The 20,432-nt window shown below is 38.7% G+C and overlaps 1 protein-coding gene across 1 annotated transcript in view; it reads left to right on the forward strand.

Annotated features, from left to right (window-relative positions):
- The window catches only part of stau2 (staufen double-stranded RNA binding protein 2), a 263,804-nt gene that overhangs the window by 86,217 nt on the left and 157,155 nt on the right, over positions 1 to 20,432 (forward strand). Inside the window, exons 9-10 of the mRNA XM_048595666.1 lie at positions 15,627 to 15,839; positions 18,631 to 18,768. Of these exons, the coding sequence (XP_048451623.1) occupies positions 15,627 to 15,839; positions 18,631 to 18,768 (351 nt within the window). The remainder of the gene's footprint in view (positions 1 to 15,626; positions 15,840 to 18,630; positions 18,769 to 20,432) is intronic.

Genomic DNA, 20,432 nt, shown 5'->3' on the forward strand with positions numbered 1-20,432 from the left:
TGAGAAAGGTAGGGCAAACAAATCCAGAGTTTCCTGGATGACAGAGGATGTGGAGATTAGCACTAGAAAAGAAAAAAGTACTTTTTTAAGGCAGAAAATACAACTGAGAACTAAGAGGAATACCTAGGGGAGGAGAAAAAGCTAAAGAAAGAGAAGCAAAGATGGAGAGAGCAATAAATAAAGCATACAGTGTCCCGAGTACAGGAGCAAGGGGATGATGCTGAACTTATCATAAGACATTTGTCAGATCTCAGTTGTGGCTGCCACATAGGAAAGTTGTGAATGCAGTGGAGAGAGTGCAGAAAAGATTTACAAGAATGGTTTCATGTGTCAGGAAATTAAGTTATAAGGATAAATTGAAGAAGTTTGGACTGTTCTCCAAGGACAGGAGGAGGCTGAGAAGAGATTTGATGGAGATTTGCAAACTCGTGAGTGATAGGGTCGACAGGGAGATGCTGTTCCCACTCATAAAAGGTACAAGAGGGCATCTGCTTTCCTGCCTGTGGGGTGGCCTATAAAATCCGTCCTCCTATCTTCTTTGTACCTTTGTATATACTTCTGCATTATACAACTTCAGTCCGTGGAAACATTTAGTTTGCATCTTATTTCTTTCTGTTTTTTAAAGGACTAATCAGCCATCTTAGCTGTTTCTTTAATGCTTCTTTCTTTCAATGTCAGCACATTACTGGTCTTCCACATGATTTGTGTTGTTCTTAGAAATGTTCCATTTATTTTCTAAATTGGTTTAATTACTGCCCAATTAACCTGTCAAAATATTCTGATTTTATGAAATCTGTATTGGATTGTTGTTTTTCAGTACTTTAATTTTACCAGTTAAATCATCATGATGTTACAGTTTATTCCAGCACCTTCCTATTGCAAAGGTTCTTCCCCTTACCTATTGAATGCTCTTCAATTTCCACCTTTCTTCCTCTTTCTAAACTCCAACACTTAACCAATTTTTATTTCTCCCCTAAGAACTACAGACATGCACCACACCAATGTGGGGAAAATTACATGGACACTTCATTCCAGGATATCTCTTAGGATAAGGTCTTCTGATTTGGTCACTTGAAAAAGGTTCTGTGAATGAAGCAGGTTGGGGACCTGGAGAGCAGGATGCAGATGCCTAGGTCTCCAACAGGTTTGAGCAAATCTCCAACAGGTTTAAGGTTCTTTCAGCTTGGTTTGATGGAAGTGAAGGTGGTTGAGCTAACTGACTGTGATTCAGGAAGTAATTCAAGTGAGGGGAGCAAAAAGGAATGCAGTGGTATAGTATAATGACAGGGGTTGACGCTGTTCTCCATAGCAAAGGGTGAGTATCTAGAAGTGTGTGATAGCTGCCAGTGCTGAGGTCGCTCAGCTGTAGAGAAGAGCTCACAATGGGAGGGGGAGGATCTGGTCATTCTGGTACATGTCAGTTTCAATGAAGTAAGCAGGAGAAGGAAAAAGGTCTGCAGAGTCACCAAATTAAGAAGTTGAACCTCAAAGGTAATAATCTCTGGATATCTCTGGATTATTACCTGAGCCATGTGCAAATTAGCAAAGAGTGAATAAGATTAGGGAAACAAATGCTTGGCCCAAAAACTAGTGCAAGAGAGGTGCAGTTTATGGGGCATTGACACTTATACTAGGAAATGTGGAAGTTTTATTGTTGGAATGGTCCGCATCTCAACTGTGCTAGGGCTGGTGTTCCAGTAAGTCATAGAAGTATGGACATAGAGAGGATTTTAAATTAGATAAAATTTGAGAAAATGTGATAAATCAAATGATAACGACTCCATAACAGGACAGAATGAACAGTACAAGTTTAAATCGATAGGTGACCCTAGAGCTTTGGTGGGATATAATTCCTGCTAGAGGTAAAAGCAGTTATGAAATCTACTCCCTCAGATTTCAAAAGAAATCACCTTGGCTACAGAAAAGCCTACAGGCTAATCATTACACTCTTCATACACGTAGAAGAACCCATATATCCTGAATTCAAAATTTAAATATTCAAATTTAAATTGAATGCTATTAACAATCTATATAAATCACACAGTCTGCATCACAGTATTGCCAACACAGCACTTTCTGTTTTTACTTTATATCTCTCACATCTGCAGTACAAAGCGCAGGCTTTACTGTAGCTGACACTATACAACAGGACGGGATTAACTAATGATCTTGTAGTAAAGACATCCCTAGGAAGCAGTGAAAATAACATGATTGAATTCTATGTTCGATTTGAGTAGAGAAAAATGAGTCCAAGACTAATATTTTAAACTTAAATGATGGTCATTCTGAGGGCATTATAGCTGAGCTAGCTAAAATGAACTGCAAATTTGGTTAAAGGATATGCCAATAGAGATGCAGTGGCAGGCATTCAAGGAGCTATTTCAGAATACATGGAATAAACATTCAAATGAGAGAGAATAATTCCAAGGGGAGCACTCACCATTTATGTTTAACTAAAAAAAAAGTTAAAGATCATCTCAAACTTCAAGAAAAAAAGCTAGCCATAAATTCTGAATATTTTATGTAGAAAAGCGTTAAGCAATTAAGTATTTGTCCTTTACGAAGTTTCCTGGAGAATTACTAATGGAGAATAAGGAGATGACACATGAATTAAACAAGTATTTTACATTGTTCTTCACTGTAGAGATACAAGTAACATCACAAAAGTAAATCAGGAAATGAAAGGGAGGGAGGACCTGAAAAAAATTACAGTCATTGGGATGTTGGGACTGAGCAAATTGTTGGAGCTGTGTGCTGATAAGTCCCTGGAACCTGATGGATTTCATCCTAGGGTATTCGATGGCTTGTGAGATGGTTGATATATTAGTTTTAAATTTCCTAAATTTGGGAAGGATTACATTAAAGTGGAAAACTGTGAATATAATTTCTTTATTCAAAAAGGGAAGGAGACAGTAAGCTGAAAACGGCAAGCCAGTTATAGCATCATAGGGTTATATAGCTAGCTTAATATTTATCATAGAGGAGATGTTGGAAGCTGTTACTAAAGACATTAAAGCTGGGCACTTAGAAGATTCAGTATATTCAGGCAAAGCCAATGTGTTTTTTGAAAGGGAGATCATATTTAAACAATTTATTGGAATTCTTTGAGGAAATAACATCTGCTGTGGATAAAGGGGAACCACTAGATATGTTGTGCTTAAATTTCCAGAAGCTATTTGATATGATACCACTTTTTTTTATTCATTCACAGATTAAGGTGTTGGTGGCTAGGACAGCATTTATTGCCCATTCCTAATTGCCCAGAGTTAAGTCAATCACTTTGCTGTGGGTCTGGAGTCACATGTAGGCCAGACCAGGTAAGGATAGCAGATTTCCTTCACTAAAGGACATTAGTGAACCAGATGGGTTTTCTTCAAAGGTTACTGCTGAAAGTAGAAGCTCACAGCATAGTGGATAACATATTAGTATGGAAAATAATTGACTAGCTGGCAGAAAGTAATTTTTCATTGACATTGGGGTGCTCAACTTTTTACAGTTAACACTTGTAATGATTGTAATGAGCTCAGCCAGGTGAACCTCATAGAATATGAGCTTCCTGATTGGGGCTGTTAATCTGGTCCAATCAGGGAGCCCTGGCTGACAGATAAGAACAGGAGTGTCAGATATCCTTTTCTCTCTGAGAGCTGGTTCTGCAGGAACTGGATCAGTGTCAAGGACTTTCCACATAAAAAGAAAGGTGACTTGATGGTGGGATACTGGCCGCTGTAAAGTTATTTCAGTGGTGAGAGAAAAGAACTCGCCTGAAGAAATTTGCTCACAGCAGTTGTCTTTGGATAAGCATTTCTGGCATCATGCCATTATTTGGAAAGCTTGACTTGTTTGATGCTGCTATCGAACGCAGGGCCCAGTATGTGGAAAGAATGCATTATTGTCCATTTTGCTAGGAAGAATAAATAACATCTAAATCTTGAATGAAGAAGCCATTCTGAATTTGATACATAACTCTATTTCTCTGTCCATAGACGCTGCCAGACCTGCTGTTTCTCCAACATTCTCTGTGTTAGATTTTAATACTTGAAATGTTTGAATGTTTTCTAATGAATGCTTGGACAGGCTATGCTTGTATCTGTCAACATTAAGAAGTGTATGATGTGACTTGACTGAAACATGTAAGATCCGGAGAGATCTTGAAATGATGAATGTGGAAAAACAGTTTTCTCTTGTAGAAGAATCTAAAACTAAGAGGTCACTGTTTCAAGATAAGGGGTCATCCAATTAGGACAGCGATAAGCAGATTTTTTTCTCTCTCTCTCGGAGTTGTGTGTGTTTGGAACACACTTTCTCAAAGAGAGGTAGAAGCAGAGTCTTTGAATATTTTAAGGCAGAGGTAGATGGATTCTTGAGAAGCAAGGTTTATTGGTGGTAGCCAGAAATGTGGATTAACCAGATCAGCTGATGTTATTGAATAGTGGAGCAGGCTTGAGGGGCCAAGTGGCCTACTTCTTTTCCGAATTCCTGTTTTTATATTTGCAATTTTCTGCTCAGTATTAATTTCTCTTCCTTCTAAATAGTTCAGAGATTTTGGATGTTGGTAAATATTTAACAAGCAGCATGCTTTTTTGATGCTGTGTCATTTAATGTGTTGTTGTTGAGTGGTCATCAAATTAATTATACGTACTTGCTAATCAGGTGACCTAGAAAAATGCTAGTTTGAATAAGTTATTCATACTAGCGGTAAGATTTAAGCAGAAAAAAATTAAAAGAGGATTAATTATAAAGGATTTCCTTTGTTATTCTGTCCCTACAAAGTAATACCCTCTGGTGTAAAGAATATAGTGATTAATGCCGACAATGCTTGTTCTTATCCAGGTCACACAATTAATTGTTTTCTTTGTAGTACCATTAGCTTAATGCTTTCTGGCTAATTCAGTTTTATACTGCTTCAGTGCCATGGACAGCATTATTGCATCTGAGGTTAATGCTAGGTTAAACAAATCCACACAAGTATTAGCCAAGTTCTTTTAATGTACAATAATGAAAACAAAGAACTGTGGATGCTCGAAATCTGAAACTAAAACAAAGTGCTGGAGAAGCTTGGCAGGTCTGGCAGCATCTGTGGAGAGAAAAACAAGTTAAAGCAGAGTTCTGAGATCAGTGGATTCAAAATGTTAACTCTGTTTTTCTCTCTACAGACCTGCTGGGTTTTTGTCTTTAAAGTACAGTTGAATTGCACTTCCATAAGTAAGGCTCTTAAAACTTTCTGATATTTTTGCAGAACTGAAAGTTGAAATTACAAATATTGATCACCTGTGTTTTTTAAAATTTATTTTTGGAATGTGGGTGTTAATGCTGCTCATCCTTAATTACCCGCGAAAAGATGGTGGGGAGCTAGACCTTGAACTGCTGCTGCCTATGGGGTCAAGGGCCACCTATGATACTGTTAAGTAGGGAGTTCCAAGGTTTTAATGCAGTGACCGTGAAGGAATGGCGATATAGTTCCAAGTCAGAGTGTTTTGTCACTCAGAGAATGATTTGAAGGTGGTGAAGTTCCTAACCATTGACTACATTTGTTCATCTTACAAGTTTATAATGTGCACTCTGAAATGTCCGGCTAAATTTCTGCAATGCATTTCATAATGGTATACATGACTCATGGTTTGCTAGTGATAGAAGGAGTAAATGCTTTTTAAGCACTCATGGGACATGTGTGTCTCTGGCTAGGCCAGCATCTATTGACCATCCCTAGTTGACCATGAGAAGGGGGTGTGAGCTGCACCTTGAACCACTGCAGTCCATGTGCTGTGGGTAGATCCACAACACTGTTAAGGAGGGAATTCCAGAATTTTGACCCAACAACAGCCAAGAAATGATAATATATTTCCAAGTCAGGACAGTGAATTGCTTGAAGGGGAACTTGAAAGTGGTGGTGTTCCCATGTGTCATCTGTCCTTGTCTTTCTAGATGGAAGTGGTTGTGGGTTTGGAAGGTGCTGTCTAGGGCTCTTTGGTGAATTTCTGCAGTGCATCTTTTAGATGGTACATACTTCTGCTAAGTGTTGGTGAGGAGTGACTGAATGTTTGTGCACTAGTGATTCCAGTCAAGCAAATTGCTTTGCCCAAGATGGTGTCAAGCTTCTTGAAGCAAGTAGGGAGTATTGCATTATACTCCTGACTTATGCCTTGTCAGTGGTGGACAAGCTTTGGAGAGTCAGGAGGTATGTTATCACTGTAGTGTTCCTAGCTTCTGACCTGCTCTTGTAGCCCCTGTATTTATATGGCAAGTCCAGTATGTTTCTGGTCAGTGGTAACCCAGGGTGTTGATAGTGGGGAATTTAGTGATGATGACTCAATTCAATGAGTTTAAGAGGCAGTGGTTAGATTGTCTCCTACCAGAGATTGTTGTGTCTAGCATTTGTGTTGTGCGAATGCTACTTGCCACTTTTCGACCCAAGCCTGGATATTATCCAGGTCTTGTTGCATTTGGACATACTACTTTAATATGTGAGGAGCCGCAAATGGTGCTGAACATTGTGCAATCATTGGTGAACATCTCCCCTTCTGACCTAATCATGGAAGGAGGGTCATTGATGAAGCAGGCCTAGGTCTTTACCCTGAGTAACTCCTGATGAGATGTCCTGGACCGAGATGACTGACCTCCAACAACCACAACCATTTTGCCAGGTATGACTCCAACCAGATGAGAGTTTGCCCCTTGATTGCCATTGATTCCAGTTTTGCTAGGGCTCCTTGATGCCACAGTCTTTCAGGTGTAGCCTGAGTAGGTTATTGCTGAGCGGGTGCTACTTATCATAGAATCCCCACAGGATGGAAACAGGCCACTTGGCCCAACAAGTCCACAGCGACTCTCCGAAGAGCATCCCATCCAGAACCATCCCCCTACTCAATCCCTGTAACCCTGCATTTCCTGTGGCCAATGCACCTAACCTACACATCCCTGAACATTATGTACAATTTAAAATGGCCAATCCACCTAACCTGCACATCTTTGGACTGTGGGAGGAAACTGGAGCACCCGGAGGAAACCCACGCAGACACGGGGAGAATGTGCAAACTCCACACAGACAGTCGCCGGAGGCTGGAATCAAACCTGAGTCCCTGGTGCTCTGAGGCAGCAGTGCTAACCACTGATCCACCCCATGCCGCCCTAATATGTGCTACTTGATGGCACTGTTGAAGACATGTTCTATCACTTTACTGATGATTGATTGTAGACTGATGGGGCGATAATTGTCCAGGTTGGATTTGTCCTGCATTTTGTGTACAGGAGCTATCTTGGGCAATTTTCCACATTGTTTGTAGGCACTAGTTCTCTAGCTCTTCTAGAACAGCTTGGCTAGAGGTGTGGCAGGTTCTGGAGTGCATGTTTTTTAGTACTATTTGCAGAACATTGTGTTAGAACCTTCACTGATTTTTCATTATGTAATGTTACTTTTGGTTATCATTTGGGGATTGGGGCTGAATTCCAAAGGTGACCTTTGGGCTGAGTAGCAGCACAACACAAACAAACTGTCATTAGTTTATGAGGCCAGAATTGAAAGTTAATTGCAGTTTGCTTCTTGTTAAAAGTGTTCCATAGATGCTTCAACTCTGGAGAGGTCTTGTGCTTATGCATATGGCATTCAGATGTTGAATGTTAACTGGGATCTCATAGGGAGACAACCAGTCCAACAAAGAGAGGCCAGAGTTTGAACTGGTTTTTGAACTGTGTTTAAGTCAGAAGGATTGTGCCTGAAAAAGCTACAGGACAGAACTTTAATTGCTCTTTGATTGTCCTCTCATTGACTCATTGAAAGTTCAAACAATGGAATTTCTGTTGTAAGAATTAAATGAGTATTCCTTGGAGCCTACTGGAAGCTATCTGCATGCCTTGATGTTGTCAGAAACCAAAAAGATGTAATCTCATATACTGGTGATGTTACAGATCATGGAGACTGCTTAAATGAACTGACTAGTTATATCTCACTTATTTTTCCCTGTTAATTTATCCCTTAACTGTGTCTGTTTGTCTGTCTCTCTTTGTGAGAGTGGAGGCTAGAATTAAAGAGGATTGGATTAAATCATAGATATTAATTAGTTTACCTTCTGGTTGAATTTTGATCTGCTAAAGCTATCATATTATTAATAAATTGTTAAACCTTTGGTTTATGCTACAAATCTGGTTCTGGTATCAGTTAATCATGAAATCTAGTTCTGGTTATAAGGAGCCGTTGGGATCAATTTTGAGGGTCATTGAGTATTTTAATTCTGCTATGTTGTGAATACAGGGTTAGGAAGGCTGATTTGATTTGGCTGTCTGTCTCCATGTTGTATTAGTTGTCAGTGCGCATGGCCTTTGCAGTATCCAGTACTGCCAGCCTTTTCTTGAAATCATATTGAATGAATCGAATTGGCAGAAGTGTGACATCTGTGATGGTGGGAACCTCTGGAGGAGGCCAAGGTGGATCCTCCAGTTGGCACTTCTTGCTGAGATTGTTGCCGTGAATCTGGTGCCCTTGTCTCTGTGCCCTAGTAGAGGCTGTGGGTTTTGAAGATGCCTTGGTGAGTTAATGCATTCTATCTTGTTGATGGTACATATAGCTGTGACTGTGCATCAGTGAGTGGAGTAAATGTTGAAGGTTGTGGTTGTGATGTCAATCAAGCAGGCTGCTTGTCCTGGGCATTGTTGAACCTTTCGATTGTTGTAGTACTTGCATTCCTTGTTTGATGATGAAGATATACATGAAACTACTTTTGTCTTAGCTTTTTAGTTGCCCCCACCATTCACAACTGGATGTGGTTGGACTGTGCAGCTTGTTTTGATCCATTGGCCCTGGGACACTTTTTTTCCTTTAATGGGTTCTGCTTCTGCTCTTTATACGTTTGGTCTTGCATTTATATTTTATCTAGCTGCTCCCTCATTTTTAAGTCACTGTTGCTGTTCCTGATATGGCTTTTCCACTTTGAACCTGTGACATCCTATTTTTTCTGTAACCATTTTACACTATGTAGTGAGTAAACAGAAAATTTCCTCGACTGAGTTGTTTGGTTTTCCACCACCATTCACAACTGGATGTGGCAGGACTGCAGAGCTTAGATCTGATCCATTGATGATGGGGTCGCTTTAGGTGGTGGATAGGGTAGCAATCAAGAGCACTATTTTATCCTGAATGTTGTTCAGTTTTGTGAGTGTTATTGCTGCATGCATCCTGGCGTAAGAAGAACATTTCCTCACAACAGGCATCTACTACATTGTTACCTGGGCAATACAAATTAAACTGAGCAATCATCAGTGAACATTCCCACTTCTGACTTCACGATGAACTGAAATTCTTTAATGAAACAGCTGAAGACAGTTAGGTTTAGAACACTCACTTGAGGAACTCCTGCAGCAGTGTCCACCACTTGAGATGGACACTTACATAGTTACATTTGATTTTGCTCAAGAATAGAGGCAGGACTTGAGGTTTTCAGTAGGTCACTGAAAACAATTGCTGGGTGACAGAAGACCAATTTAAGGCTTAGGGTCAGTTGGATTTTTTAAAACAGTCAAAGAGAAAGAATGAGGATCAGGTTCCTTGAGGGAAACATGCTGTTGCTGACTCTGCTCCTAGGAAGGTGACCTCATTCTGCTGACTTTTGTAGTTGGGGCTCAGGAAGAGGCCAGGTGCAGCTAATTGAGACTGCCATTTTATCAAAAGACATCAAGACCTGGCAACTCAATGAGCGTCAAGGAATTTGAGTCTCCTGCTTAACTTACATATATGATCATTTTATATATTTTGAGATGAAAGGCTCAAATTCCAGTTTGCCAGCTTGGAAAAACATTGGAACTAGACTTCAGATTACACACTGGATTATGTCCCACCAGCTGCTTTTGAGTGGCAGAGCAGAGAGAAGAGAAAGTGATTTGTGACAACAAGAGGCCTGTTTAACTGCATAACCTTCATTTTCTCAGTTTATACCAAACACTATCCATTTTAAATTTATTATCAGTGTTTGATGTTTTATTACCAGAGAAAAAATACACTGTTAGTAGATGATAAAATTTATTTTGTTTCATTCAAGAAAACCTTGGTAATTAACACCTTTGTTTTTTAAATGAATTATGTTTTAGTTGAAGTGTGATAGCTCATGCACAAATAGAAAATTGAAATATTTGTTGTGAACAACCAAGAGGTTTAAAAATATACGTTTCTCTACACACCAGGTTGTAAGACCTATATTTACCTTAAGTTCATTCTGGATTTAGAATGTAAGTTTTATATATATTGTAAGTTATTTTGCTGCGCTAATTTTGCACAGTAACATGTAATGTTGTTTGTTCAAGATGCTGAGATCTTGTGACTTTAATCTTTTAATAAGTACCTGAGATCTCACACTTTGTCTTCTTTTAAAAAAAGAAATTGGTTCCTGGGCAAATTGTGCATTCATTTGACACATTGATATGGGATCATAACATGATCATGATCATCCTGAGTTTCAAGTAATGGTAGACTGAGGAGCGTACTGCACCTTAATGTTATAGTGTAATACAAATCTCCTTGATACGGTGGAAATGTTGTTTTCTCTTTACATTGGTAATCTTGCAAATTGTCAGGCTGAATACAAAACAAGCTTTGATAAATTGTGTCTTTTTTTTTAAGCAGTGCTCAAGTTCTCTACTGCCAAATTACTATTTAAATCATCACAATCCTGATGGGAAGAATGTGCTGGAAAGGTTTCCTCGATGAACAAGCAAACAAAAATATATCTATTATAACAATTTTATTGTCATAGAGTAATACAGCATGGAAACAAGCCCTTTGGCCCAAACTGGTCCATGCTGACCATGGTGCCCACTCAGTTATTTCCAATTGCTCACATTTGGTCCATATCCCTCTAAACCCTTCTCATTCATGTACCTATCCAAATTTTTAAAAAAATGTTGCTATTGTACCAGCCTCAACCACTTTCTCTGGCAGCGCATTCCATATACGCACCATTCTCTGTGTGAAGTTGCCCCTCAGGTCCTTCTAAAATCTGTCCCCTCTCACCTTAAATCTGTGCCCTTTGGTTTTCAATTCCCCATTTCTAGGATAAAGATTATACGCATTCATCCTATCTATGCCCCTGATGATTTTATCCACCTCATTCCTTAACAAGTGGCAAAATGGATTATTAATTATTATTTAAAATCTTAAACTACTCCACTGCTTAAATCTAAATTTTCACACTTTCATTCACTAATAGGATGGACAAAACAGACAAGATTGACATGTAAAAGAAAAAGGCAGCGGTTTCTGAAAATTTGAAATAAAAACAAAATGCTGGAGGAATTCAGCAGGTCTGGCAGCAGCTGTGGAGAAAGAAACAGAGTTAACATTGAATCAGAGATAGTAGGAACTGCAGATGCTGGAGAATCCGAGACAACAAGGTGCAGGGCTGGATGGCCTGCTGTGTTCATCCAGCCCTGCACCTTGTTGTCTCGAGTTAACATTGAGTCTGATATGACAGTTATTCAGAACAAAATAGACAGTTTTGCAGATATAGGCAAAAAGGAAAAAAAGCCTTGGATGAAACTACAAGGGAAATTTAAGATAGATAGGTTCTTGATTCAAAAAGGGATCAAGGGTTACAGGGAGAAATTAGGAGAATGGAGTTGAGAAACCGATCAGCTGTGATTGAATGGCATAGCAGACTTGATGGGCTGAATAGCCTAATTCTGCTCCTGTATCTTATTGTTTTAAGGAAACTAAGTGACTTTCTCAGTTTTTGGTTGTTGATGATGATATCACATGGTGTCAACTGTGGCAATCTTCAGTTAGGTAGCTGGTCAGTTGGAGTCTTCAGTTTGGTCATTTGCTGGAGTTAAAATTTTCTTTTAAGTCTGTAAGTGGTTTTCTTCCAATCACTGCTGTAACCAGTGTCCTTGGCATTGTAAAGTGTTAATTGCAATAAGTTCAAGATATATGCATATTCATATTCAGCTAATTATATTAAATATTAATAGTTTAGATAACACATCTTAACAAATATTGAATAGAGTTAAAAATACAGTTAAAAGAAACAAGAAAAATGTATTAATATAACCTTTTTCATGATCGCCACCCCTAGGATTCTTAAAGCACTTTACAGCCAATCAAGTTGTTTTGAAATATACTCACTGTTGTTGAAAGCATTGGGAATATGTTGAAAATGTCGGAAATGTTGGAGGAGGGATTCTCCTTGTAGAACTATAATATGTAGAAAGATTATTCTTGAGACCTTAAATATGTTGCATTCAGACTGCGATATTATTTGAGCAAATCTACAGCATACTGGGTGAGAAGTTCAACTAATCTGTTGGCTAACATCCTTTTCACAATGATAAAGTTTTTCTAGTAGACGACTAACTCTTAACAAATTATTTTGACCTTTGCAAAAACAAAGGTCTTATCTTCTCTACTGACGTTTCTAATTTATGTCCTCTATCTTCCCTCTGTTCTTAATGTCTCAGTACTTAATTGTTGTAACCTTTACTCTCAGACTCCACAACCTCCCCAGTTTCCTTTTTGGTTTTCCAGATATTTCACTCTTCAGTCTTACTTCTTTAGGCTCTTGAATCTTTCGGTTGCTTATATCTGTGCAAGCCTTTCCCAGCACTTCAGTGAGCTTTCCCAGTATTATTCTAAAGCTACTTCCCAGATTCATACAAAGGGCAATTTGTTTTCTATTTAACAATGCAGTTTCAATATTGTGCTTTATGATCTGAGACTTACATAATGCTACCTGTGGCCTGTTGTATTTGATTGAGCAGATGTACCACAGCATAATTTATGAAACTCCATTTTGAACGGGTTATTTTGCTGGTTGGGAGAGCCACTTGTTTTAAACATAAGTGAACTGTAAGCATTCTTTAACTTTAATTTTCTTTTCCAAATGTGCCTCTATTTCCTATGTGGATTTAAAGTGCTTCACAGCATTTGGCTTACAGTCATTTGATCACATCAACATACATTTTTGACATAAACCTTGGAAGGAAACCTGTAATGCAAGCCTTATCAAATTACTGCTGGAACACAAATTCACAAGTTTGCTATCTTTCCTAGAAGTCAGTCTATGGAGGTATGAATAAAATTAGAATAGCAGTAGGCACTCAGATTATTGTGTTGCTTCACCATAATTACTTCTTAGAACGATGAAGATATCAACTTTCATGCTTTTTTCAAAATGTCAAATGAATCATGAGAACACATTTGAGCCTAATAAGGGTGTCATTTTGCCACCAATTTGCTGTGAATGCGAGGTCAGAATCAAAATGTCCAAACTTTTGAATGAAAGAACACTGACAAGTTTGTTAAAAACAAATCATAGATCTTTGCTGGAATAGGTTTGTCCACATTAACATTGAAGTGTATGTAGTGGATATATGGCAGTGAATTTTCGTTGGAGGAAATAGAACATATACAGTAATTGCTTAGCGACCAGCAGCTGGAGCAGGGACGCCAGTGACCAGCAGCTCAGTGCAGAGTGAGGCGTTAGAGGCCCGGTGTGGGAGTGGGGCCAGCGGTCAGACCACATGGTAGCCCCCTGCACTGGTCTGCTGTGAAGAGACTTCAGAGAGAGACTGAAGTTTCTTTTTAACTTTGCTTCTTGTTTTTCTGACCAGTGGTTATACTGTGTATAGATGTAATGTAACTTTTTTCTTCATTTCTCTATTCTGTAACTAAAGATTATACCTAGCGACTGTTTTACCTAAGATGGCACTTTAAGTGGTGACTTATAAAACTTTCCACTGTACTCATTTGAGTACATGTGACAATAAAGCCAGTTCAATTCAGTTCAATATAAAGATATTTGACCTCTGTAATGAAGCTGTACCGAATGATTAAAGACACTTTAATTGGGACAAAAAAATAACCCAACTGATCATTTTTGTTTTAAAATCCTTATTCTCTACATGTCCTAGAAATAATAATTTAAATGTTATAGGTAGACAAGCTGTAATCACACAAGTGAATTTGGCATTGTATTTAATAAGCAAAGGGGAATTGAATGGGTAATGGAATATAAACGTAAGGATTATTGCTACAGTTGCACAGGGTGTTGGTGAGGCTACATCTGGAATACTACGTACAGTTTGTTTCCTTAGTTAAGGAAGAAAACAAATGCATTAGAAGCAGGGATGGTTCATTGAACTGATTGCTGGGATGGAGGGGTTATCTTATAAGGAAAGGCCCGTTTCTGTCAGTTTAGAGGAATAAGAAGCATCTTATTGAAACATATAAGGTTATGAGAGGCCTTGACAGGGAAGATGCTGAAAGGATGTTTACCCATGTGGGAACAATTAAAACTAGAAGGCGTAATTTAAAAACAGTCTTCCATTTAAGGTAGGATGAGAAGAAATTCTGAGTATCGTGAAGTCTTTCAAACTCTTTCCCAGAGAGCAGTGGAGGAAGAGTCGTTGATATTTTTAAAGTGGAGGTAGATAAACTCTTAACTAACAAGGGAGTCAAAATTATTAGGAGTAGGATAGAATGTGAAGTTGAGACCTCAGATCAACCATGATCTTATTGAATTGTAGAACAGATCCATTCTGGTATTAGGCATGCCAAATGGCATACTCCTGCTCCTAATTTGTATATTTGGATTTTTGGATGAAATATCTTGAAGTGTATTTGTGGTAGCTCTCATAGAAAAGAAGAAACTGGAACAAGGTATAAAAATAACATAAGAATAAGAGAAATTATTGTTTCTCATGAACATAATCTTCTTTTGGACTAAACAGTAGATTCAGTTTGAAATCTGTGCAAGAAAGTTGTAGGCCAGTAACCTCAATCCTGGCTACTCAACCAGTATCATGAACTGCTACATCCTAATTTTGAGGTTTGGTGTGGACAACATGTATTTTCTACAAGTAGAACTTGTAGAACTGGTAGGCTTTTCTGGTATCCAGAAATTTTGTGAGAATGTATTTCTCAGGATGGTCAGTAAATGTTTTACAGAAGAAATGAGGAGAGAAACTTTCTGCAGCCACTTTGTCAGGTCAGGAAGGCTTGACATTTATGTTCCATAACTTTGTAACATCAGTACTGGAAGTGAACAATCGTGATGAGCACATTACGACTCCCAGTCATTGTTCAGACTTCTGTTAAAACAGGTGAGGAGGGCACTCAGTAGAGTGCATTCCTCCATCTCACTGTGTTGAGTTGAGATTATCACACTTGCTCAGTTTTTTTTTGAGACGTTTCTCTGCTTGGTTGATGCTCTGTAACTACAAAACTGAAAAAATAACCTTTTTATTAAGAGATTCTGTTTCAGAGGGAAGCATCAGGTCCCTAAACATACAGCAACCTGCTCTGTAAACTGCTCATGTTTTGAAAGCTGTGACAAATTGCATCTTACAACTGAGACAATCCACACCATTCTAAAAAGAAAAATGTCAGGCTCTGGATTCACATCTTCACCACAAACTAATCAGTTTTTCCTTGGAACATACCCTATCTTTGTTTCAAATTTAATTGAGATCTGTCCATTCAGTTTTGAAAGTCATTGTTTACAAACTGACTAATAAACATTTTCTCTGTCCATTTTCAGTAGCAGAAATAATAGTAGCAAGTGTCTCTAGCACCCTTGGGGGGAGAAAAGGGAAGAAAATTGCTGAGAAAAATATAACATATTTTAATTTACATTTTCTCTTTGTGACAGGTAACTAGAGAAAGTGGTCCTCCTCACATGAAGAGCTTTGTCACTCGTGTTGCAGTTGGCGAGTTTACAGCGGAAGGAGAAGGAAACAGTAAAAAACTTTCGAAAAAACGAGCAGCAATAACTGTCCTCCAAGAGCTGAAGAAACTTCCTCCCCTGCCAGTGATTGAAAAACCAAAAACTCATTATAAAAAACGACCCAAATCTATACTGAAGGTTAGCGATAGTGCTAAAGCAACTTATGCTTTTCCTGAAATAGACGACACTTGTTAAAAAAAAATTGAAGTGTAAACTTCCCTTTGTGTTTTACTGTGTGTTTATGATATTGAAGGAAAGTGTTCAATGGTCAAGTGTGCACTTCCTGTCAGCTTTTCCCACTCTAAGTAAGAATAAGAAATTTTTTTTCCTCCATGTGACCACACTTACAAGGGAGACTACCTTAAAGAAAAGGTGTTTATAATTACACGCTCCCAACTATAGTCTATCAGTTTCATGTCTCTCAACTCCTCCAACTTTAGAACAGAGTTCCAGCCAGTTGGGCTTCTCAAATTGCAGTAAACTTCCCTATTCAATTAAAAATTATGTAGAATTGCCTATATAAGAATTACAGTATATAAACAAGCAATTTGACTCAAACCGTGTGTGTTGATGTTTATCCTTCACGCTACCTCCAGTTCTAAACCCATGCACCCTTCAACCACCCAAATCAATTTATTCTAAAAAGTTGACATGGTTTCAGCTTCTTTTGCTAATGCTGATAGAGTATTCTACTGCCCCAAAGTCTTAAGGGCAGAATCTTGCATTATAAACTCTATGGGTTAGTCTTGCTAGAGGTCATCAGTTCTACTCAGGCTTGGCCCAGGTTTCCTTGCATAGCAGTGCATATTTTAACTCACTTCTTTTGTATGTGAGTTGATGCAGGTGTTGAACAGTAAATCTTACGGGGCATGCAGGAAGATCTTGTTCCCACTGGAATCTCCGGGGTCGATGACCTGGACACAATACTTTAAGATCACCCAGATAGCGCTTCAGATATTATAAGCCTGCAGCATCTCTCAGCATTGTTGTTTGCCTCATCACTCTAGACATGTCCCAACTAAGACAAAAACTGGCTCTGCAGTTTCAAAAACAGCTGACTAGAGATTCTTGTTTTGGCTATCCACAAAAGAAGGGAAGTTCTTTTTCCCAGTTGTGGCAGCAGGATGGCCTCCCATTAGGCCTGGACCAAAGTCGCAGCACAGTTCAGCACCAGTGATCTGCACAAAAGAACCCATGTCTACTGCAGGAAGAGGATGAAAAATCTTCTTCTGTGCTTTGTAAGGCTAAGTGATGCCAGTCCTGTCACTGCAATCGGACACTTACAAGGTTAGCACTCAGTGTGACTGCCAGTCTACAGGTGAGTCATATACAACGATCACCTGCAAACCTTAGCAGCAATGGAATGTGTACTCTGAACGTCTGACAGCCCACAGGTTGTCAGTCTTACACCAGTGCACTTCATAATCACTAAGTGGAAAAGTTTCAGGAGCTGGCATGGCTATATATGCTCAAAGTGCTGATACACCCATGTGATCACAAAGAACCTTTTTTCTCTGAAGGACGAGATTGCCCATAACAGGAGGAAGGGGTCCCAGAGTATCGGTGAAGAGAGGTTGGTCACCAGTTAGACAGAGCAGATTCAGTCCCTTAGAATAACTAGGCTGGGAATAAGAATTACATTTTTGGCAGTTATTTAGAAACTTCAGGCTATTTATTCATTGTAAGATTTATTCACCAAGTTAAGAAAATGCTTCAGCAACAGGGTTACAGTACATCAATTGATTGAAAAGAAATGAGAATGAGACTCGTTTGGAATTTGAAGTTTGAGCCCTTAGTGAAGTTAGTTAATTTTTTATGCTTTTGATTCATTGGACAGAAAATGCAAGTTTCATTCAGTAACTACAAAGTTTTATCAGGTTTATAGAAAGCATCAGAAACAAAGAAAAGGAGCATGAATCTAGTCATGTGGTGTTGAATTCTGCATGAAACTACCTCACATAAAAATCATGCTGACAACATTACAACAACCATCTTTGATAATCAAAAAATTGTATCACGTTGATTAAAGCCGGTTGGAGAAGGTCACAAATCGTTAGTGAATCTATCAGCCATCGTGGACAAGGAGTCATTCCATTCATCTCTTTGGAGACACTATTTTTCAAGGAAAGCTGATCTTTATATCGAAACAGCATTTAAAACAGCAGCAAAATTGACAGCTTTCAAGCTGAGTACTGTAACAACAATATTTGGAGCATGAGTTGAGCAACAACTTTAATCAACAAATAATACAACAAAACAACTAAATGGAGTGCAGTATGAGGAGAACAAAATTCTAATAATCATTTTACTAATCAAGAAAATAATCAATCAACAACTTCAAGTACCTACAACAATTAACCAATGCAGCAAAATTCACTGGTAACAGTCCTTCCATCATAGAAAATCAAAGTAGCAGACTCATTTGATAGATTGGTAAATTGGCAAATGTGGAAAGCAAAATTCCTAGAATTTCAAGCAGCTTTATCATTGGACACCAAAAATGCAGAGGAGATTAGCACACTTTTCTATCACATGAAAATAACATAAGATCATGTCTTATATTGACAACAGATCTTAGATCTTAGATTGAGTAGAATATTAGATGCACAAGAGACTAGAGGTGAAGGAAAATAGAATTATTGAAGAAATGTAAGCAGAAGTAGCAAGAGGAAGTCAGTGATGAAGAAAGGATAGGGAGAGGAACCCTCCAAAATTGTGGGTTCAATATTATGACCAATTCTGGAACCCTGTCTGGGGTTAGCTAGTGCAATGCAGACCAGGAGTCAAAAAAGGCACATTTAATTTTATGATGTAGTTGTGTGCTAGTTTCAATGACAGAAATAGGAGATTAATGTAAGTCATTGTTCTGTCTTTCTTTCCACAAAACACAAGTAGTATACCTTCCATTCATGAAGTGTTTCTGTTACAGACGGGTCCAGAATATGGACAGGGTATGAATCCCATCAGTCGATTAGCCCAGATACAGCAAGCAAAGAAGGAGAAAGAACCTGAATATCTTCTGTTATCTGAAAAAGGTCTGCCACGTCGCAGGGAGTTTGTAATGCAGGTATGTAGAATTAACATAATTTATTATAAGAAATTCAGTGTCCTGGAAGATGCACGTGTTGGCCTGCTTGTTCTTGAGGTATCCTAAGTTTTACACCAGTATTTTACAGTTTATTTTGGAATTCAAGTCTGGCGATGGAGCAAAAGAGGTTTTGCACCAACTGCAATTGTTCCCTACCAGGAATGCTTGTCAGAAGTTTAGATGCGCTCCCAACCCCAGATGCTTTGTCCAAATAAAATTTGACAAATGTGCCTGAGTGTTTATTGGTTGAATTACTGGTGCAGTTAAATTTCTGGTCAATGGTAACTCCCAGGATATTGATCAAAGAGGATTCAGCAAAGGTTGATGCGGTTATGATTGGGAGATGGCTGGGTTCTGTCTAGTTGAAGAAGTCCATTCATGTGGCATGAAAGCTACTTGCCATTATCATTGCAAGCTCGAGTACTGTCTTGCTGAAGGACTGCTTTTGTATCTGAGCAATCTTGAGTATTACTGAATGCTCTGAAAACATTGGTAAATATTCCCACTTCTGAGCATGCAATGGAGGGAAGTTCATTGATGAAGCAAGTGGAGATGCTTGGGCTGAGGACACTATATTAAGAACTTCAGTGTTTCTTCCTGGGGCTGAAATGATTGATTTCCAACAACCCCAGCCACCTTTCTTTATGCTAAGTATAGCTCCAACCATGAAAAAGCTTTCTCACTGATACCTGTTAATTTTATCTTTTTGTAGGGCTCCTTGATACCACAGTCAGTTGGATGTTGCCTTGATGTCGTAAGGAGATATTGATACATATGAGCAACAAGCTTTGAAGTAGCATCTTAAATGGGGAGGAAGAAACATTGAAGTAGTGAGATTTTGGGATGTAATTCCAGAGCCAACAGCTTAGGAAGCTGAAGGAATGGCTGCTAATGATGGAGCAGTTAAAGTGGAGATGCTCAAGAAACTAGAATTTGAAGAGTGCAGAGGTCTTAGAAGGTTCTGAAGTAGGGTCATTGGATCTGAAATGTTAACTGTGCTTTCTCTCCACAGATCCAGCAAGATTTGCTGTGTTTTTCCAGCAAGTTCTGTTTTGGGGTCTTAGAATATTGTTGGACTAGAGGAGGTTATAGAGGAGGGAGGGGGTGAGGCCTTTGAGGAATTGAAATCAAAGATGAGAATTTTAAAATTGTGGCATTGTTGGACTTGGAACCTTTCATTGGAGCAGTGAATGGGATTTGGTGCAAGTTAGGATGTGAGCAGCTGATTTTAGATGAGGCGGTCCTCTGTGCTTGTCATGACATTTACCAAAATTGCAAAAGTAGCACCTAACTGCAAAGACAGCATTGGGTATGAGCTGCAGTCCCAAATACACCATCTGCCTGCCTTGCTAAATAATCTATTCATCATGTTTAATATGTACATATTTATATTTATGGACTATGTGAAAAAAATGAAAGATGTTAAACTATTTGAATGCTTTATAGACTGAAAGGGGCTTTTAGTATGTCATTTCTAGAAGTTGGGTTCAACATGTGATCTACCTGTTGAATTATTATTTTGAATTCATTAAAAAACCTCTTTTAAGGAGATAGTAGGAACTGCAGATGCTGGATGAACACAGCAGGCCAAGCAGCATCAGAGGAGCAGGAAAGCTGACATTTCGGGCCTAGACCCTTCAGAA

The sequence above is a fragment of the Rhincodon typus genome, chromosome 4 (assembly GCF_021869965.1).
Source record: "Rhincodon typus isolate 14 chromosome 4, sRhiTyp1.1, whole genome shotgun sequence".
Lineage (NCBI taxonomy): Eukaryota > Metazoa > Chordata > Chondrichthyes > Orectolobiformes > Rhincodontidae > Rhincodon > Rhincodon typus.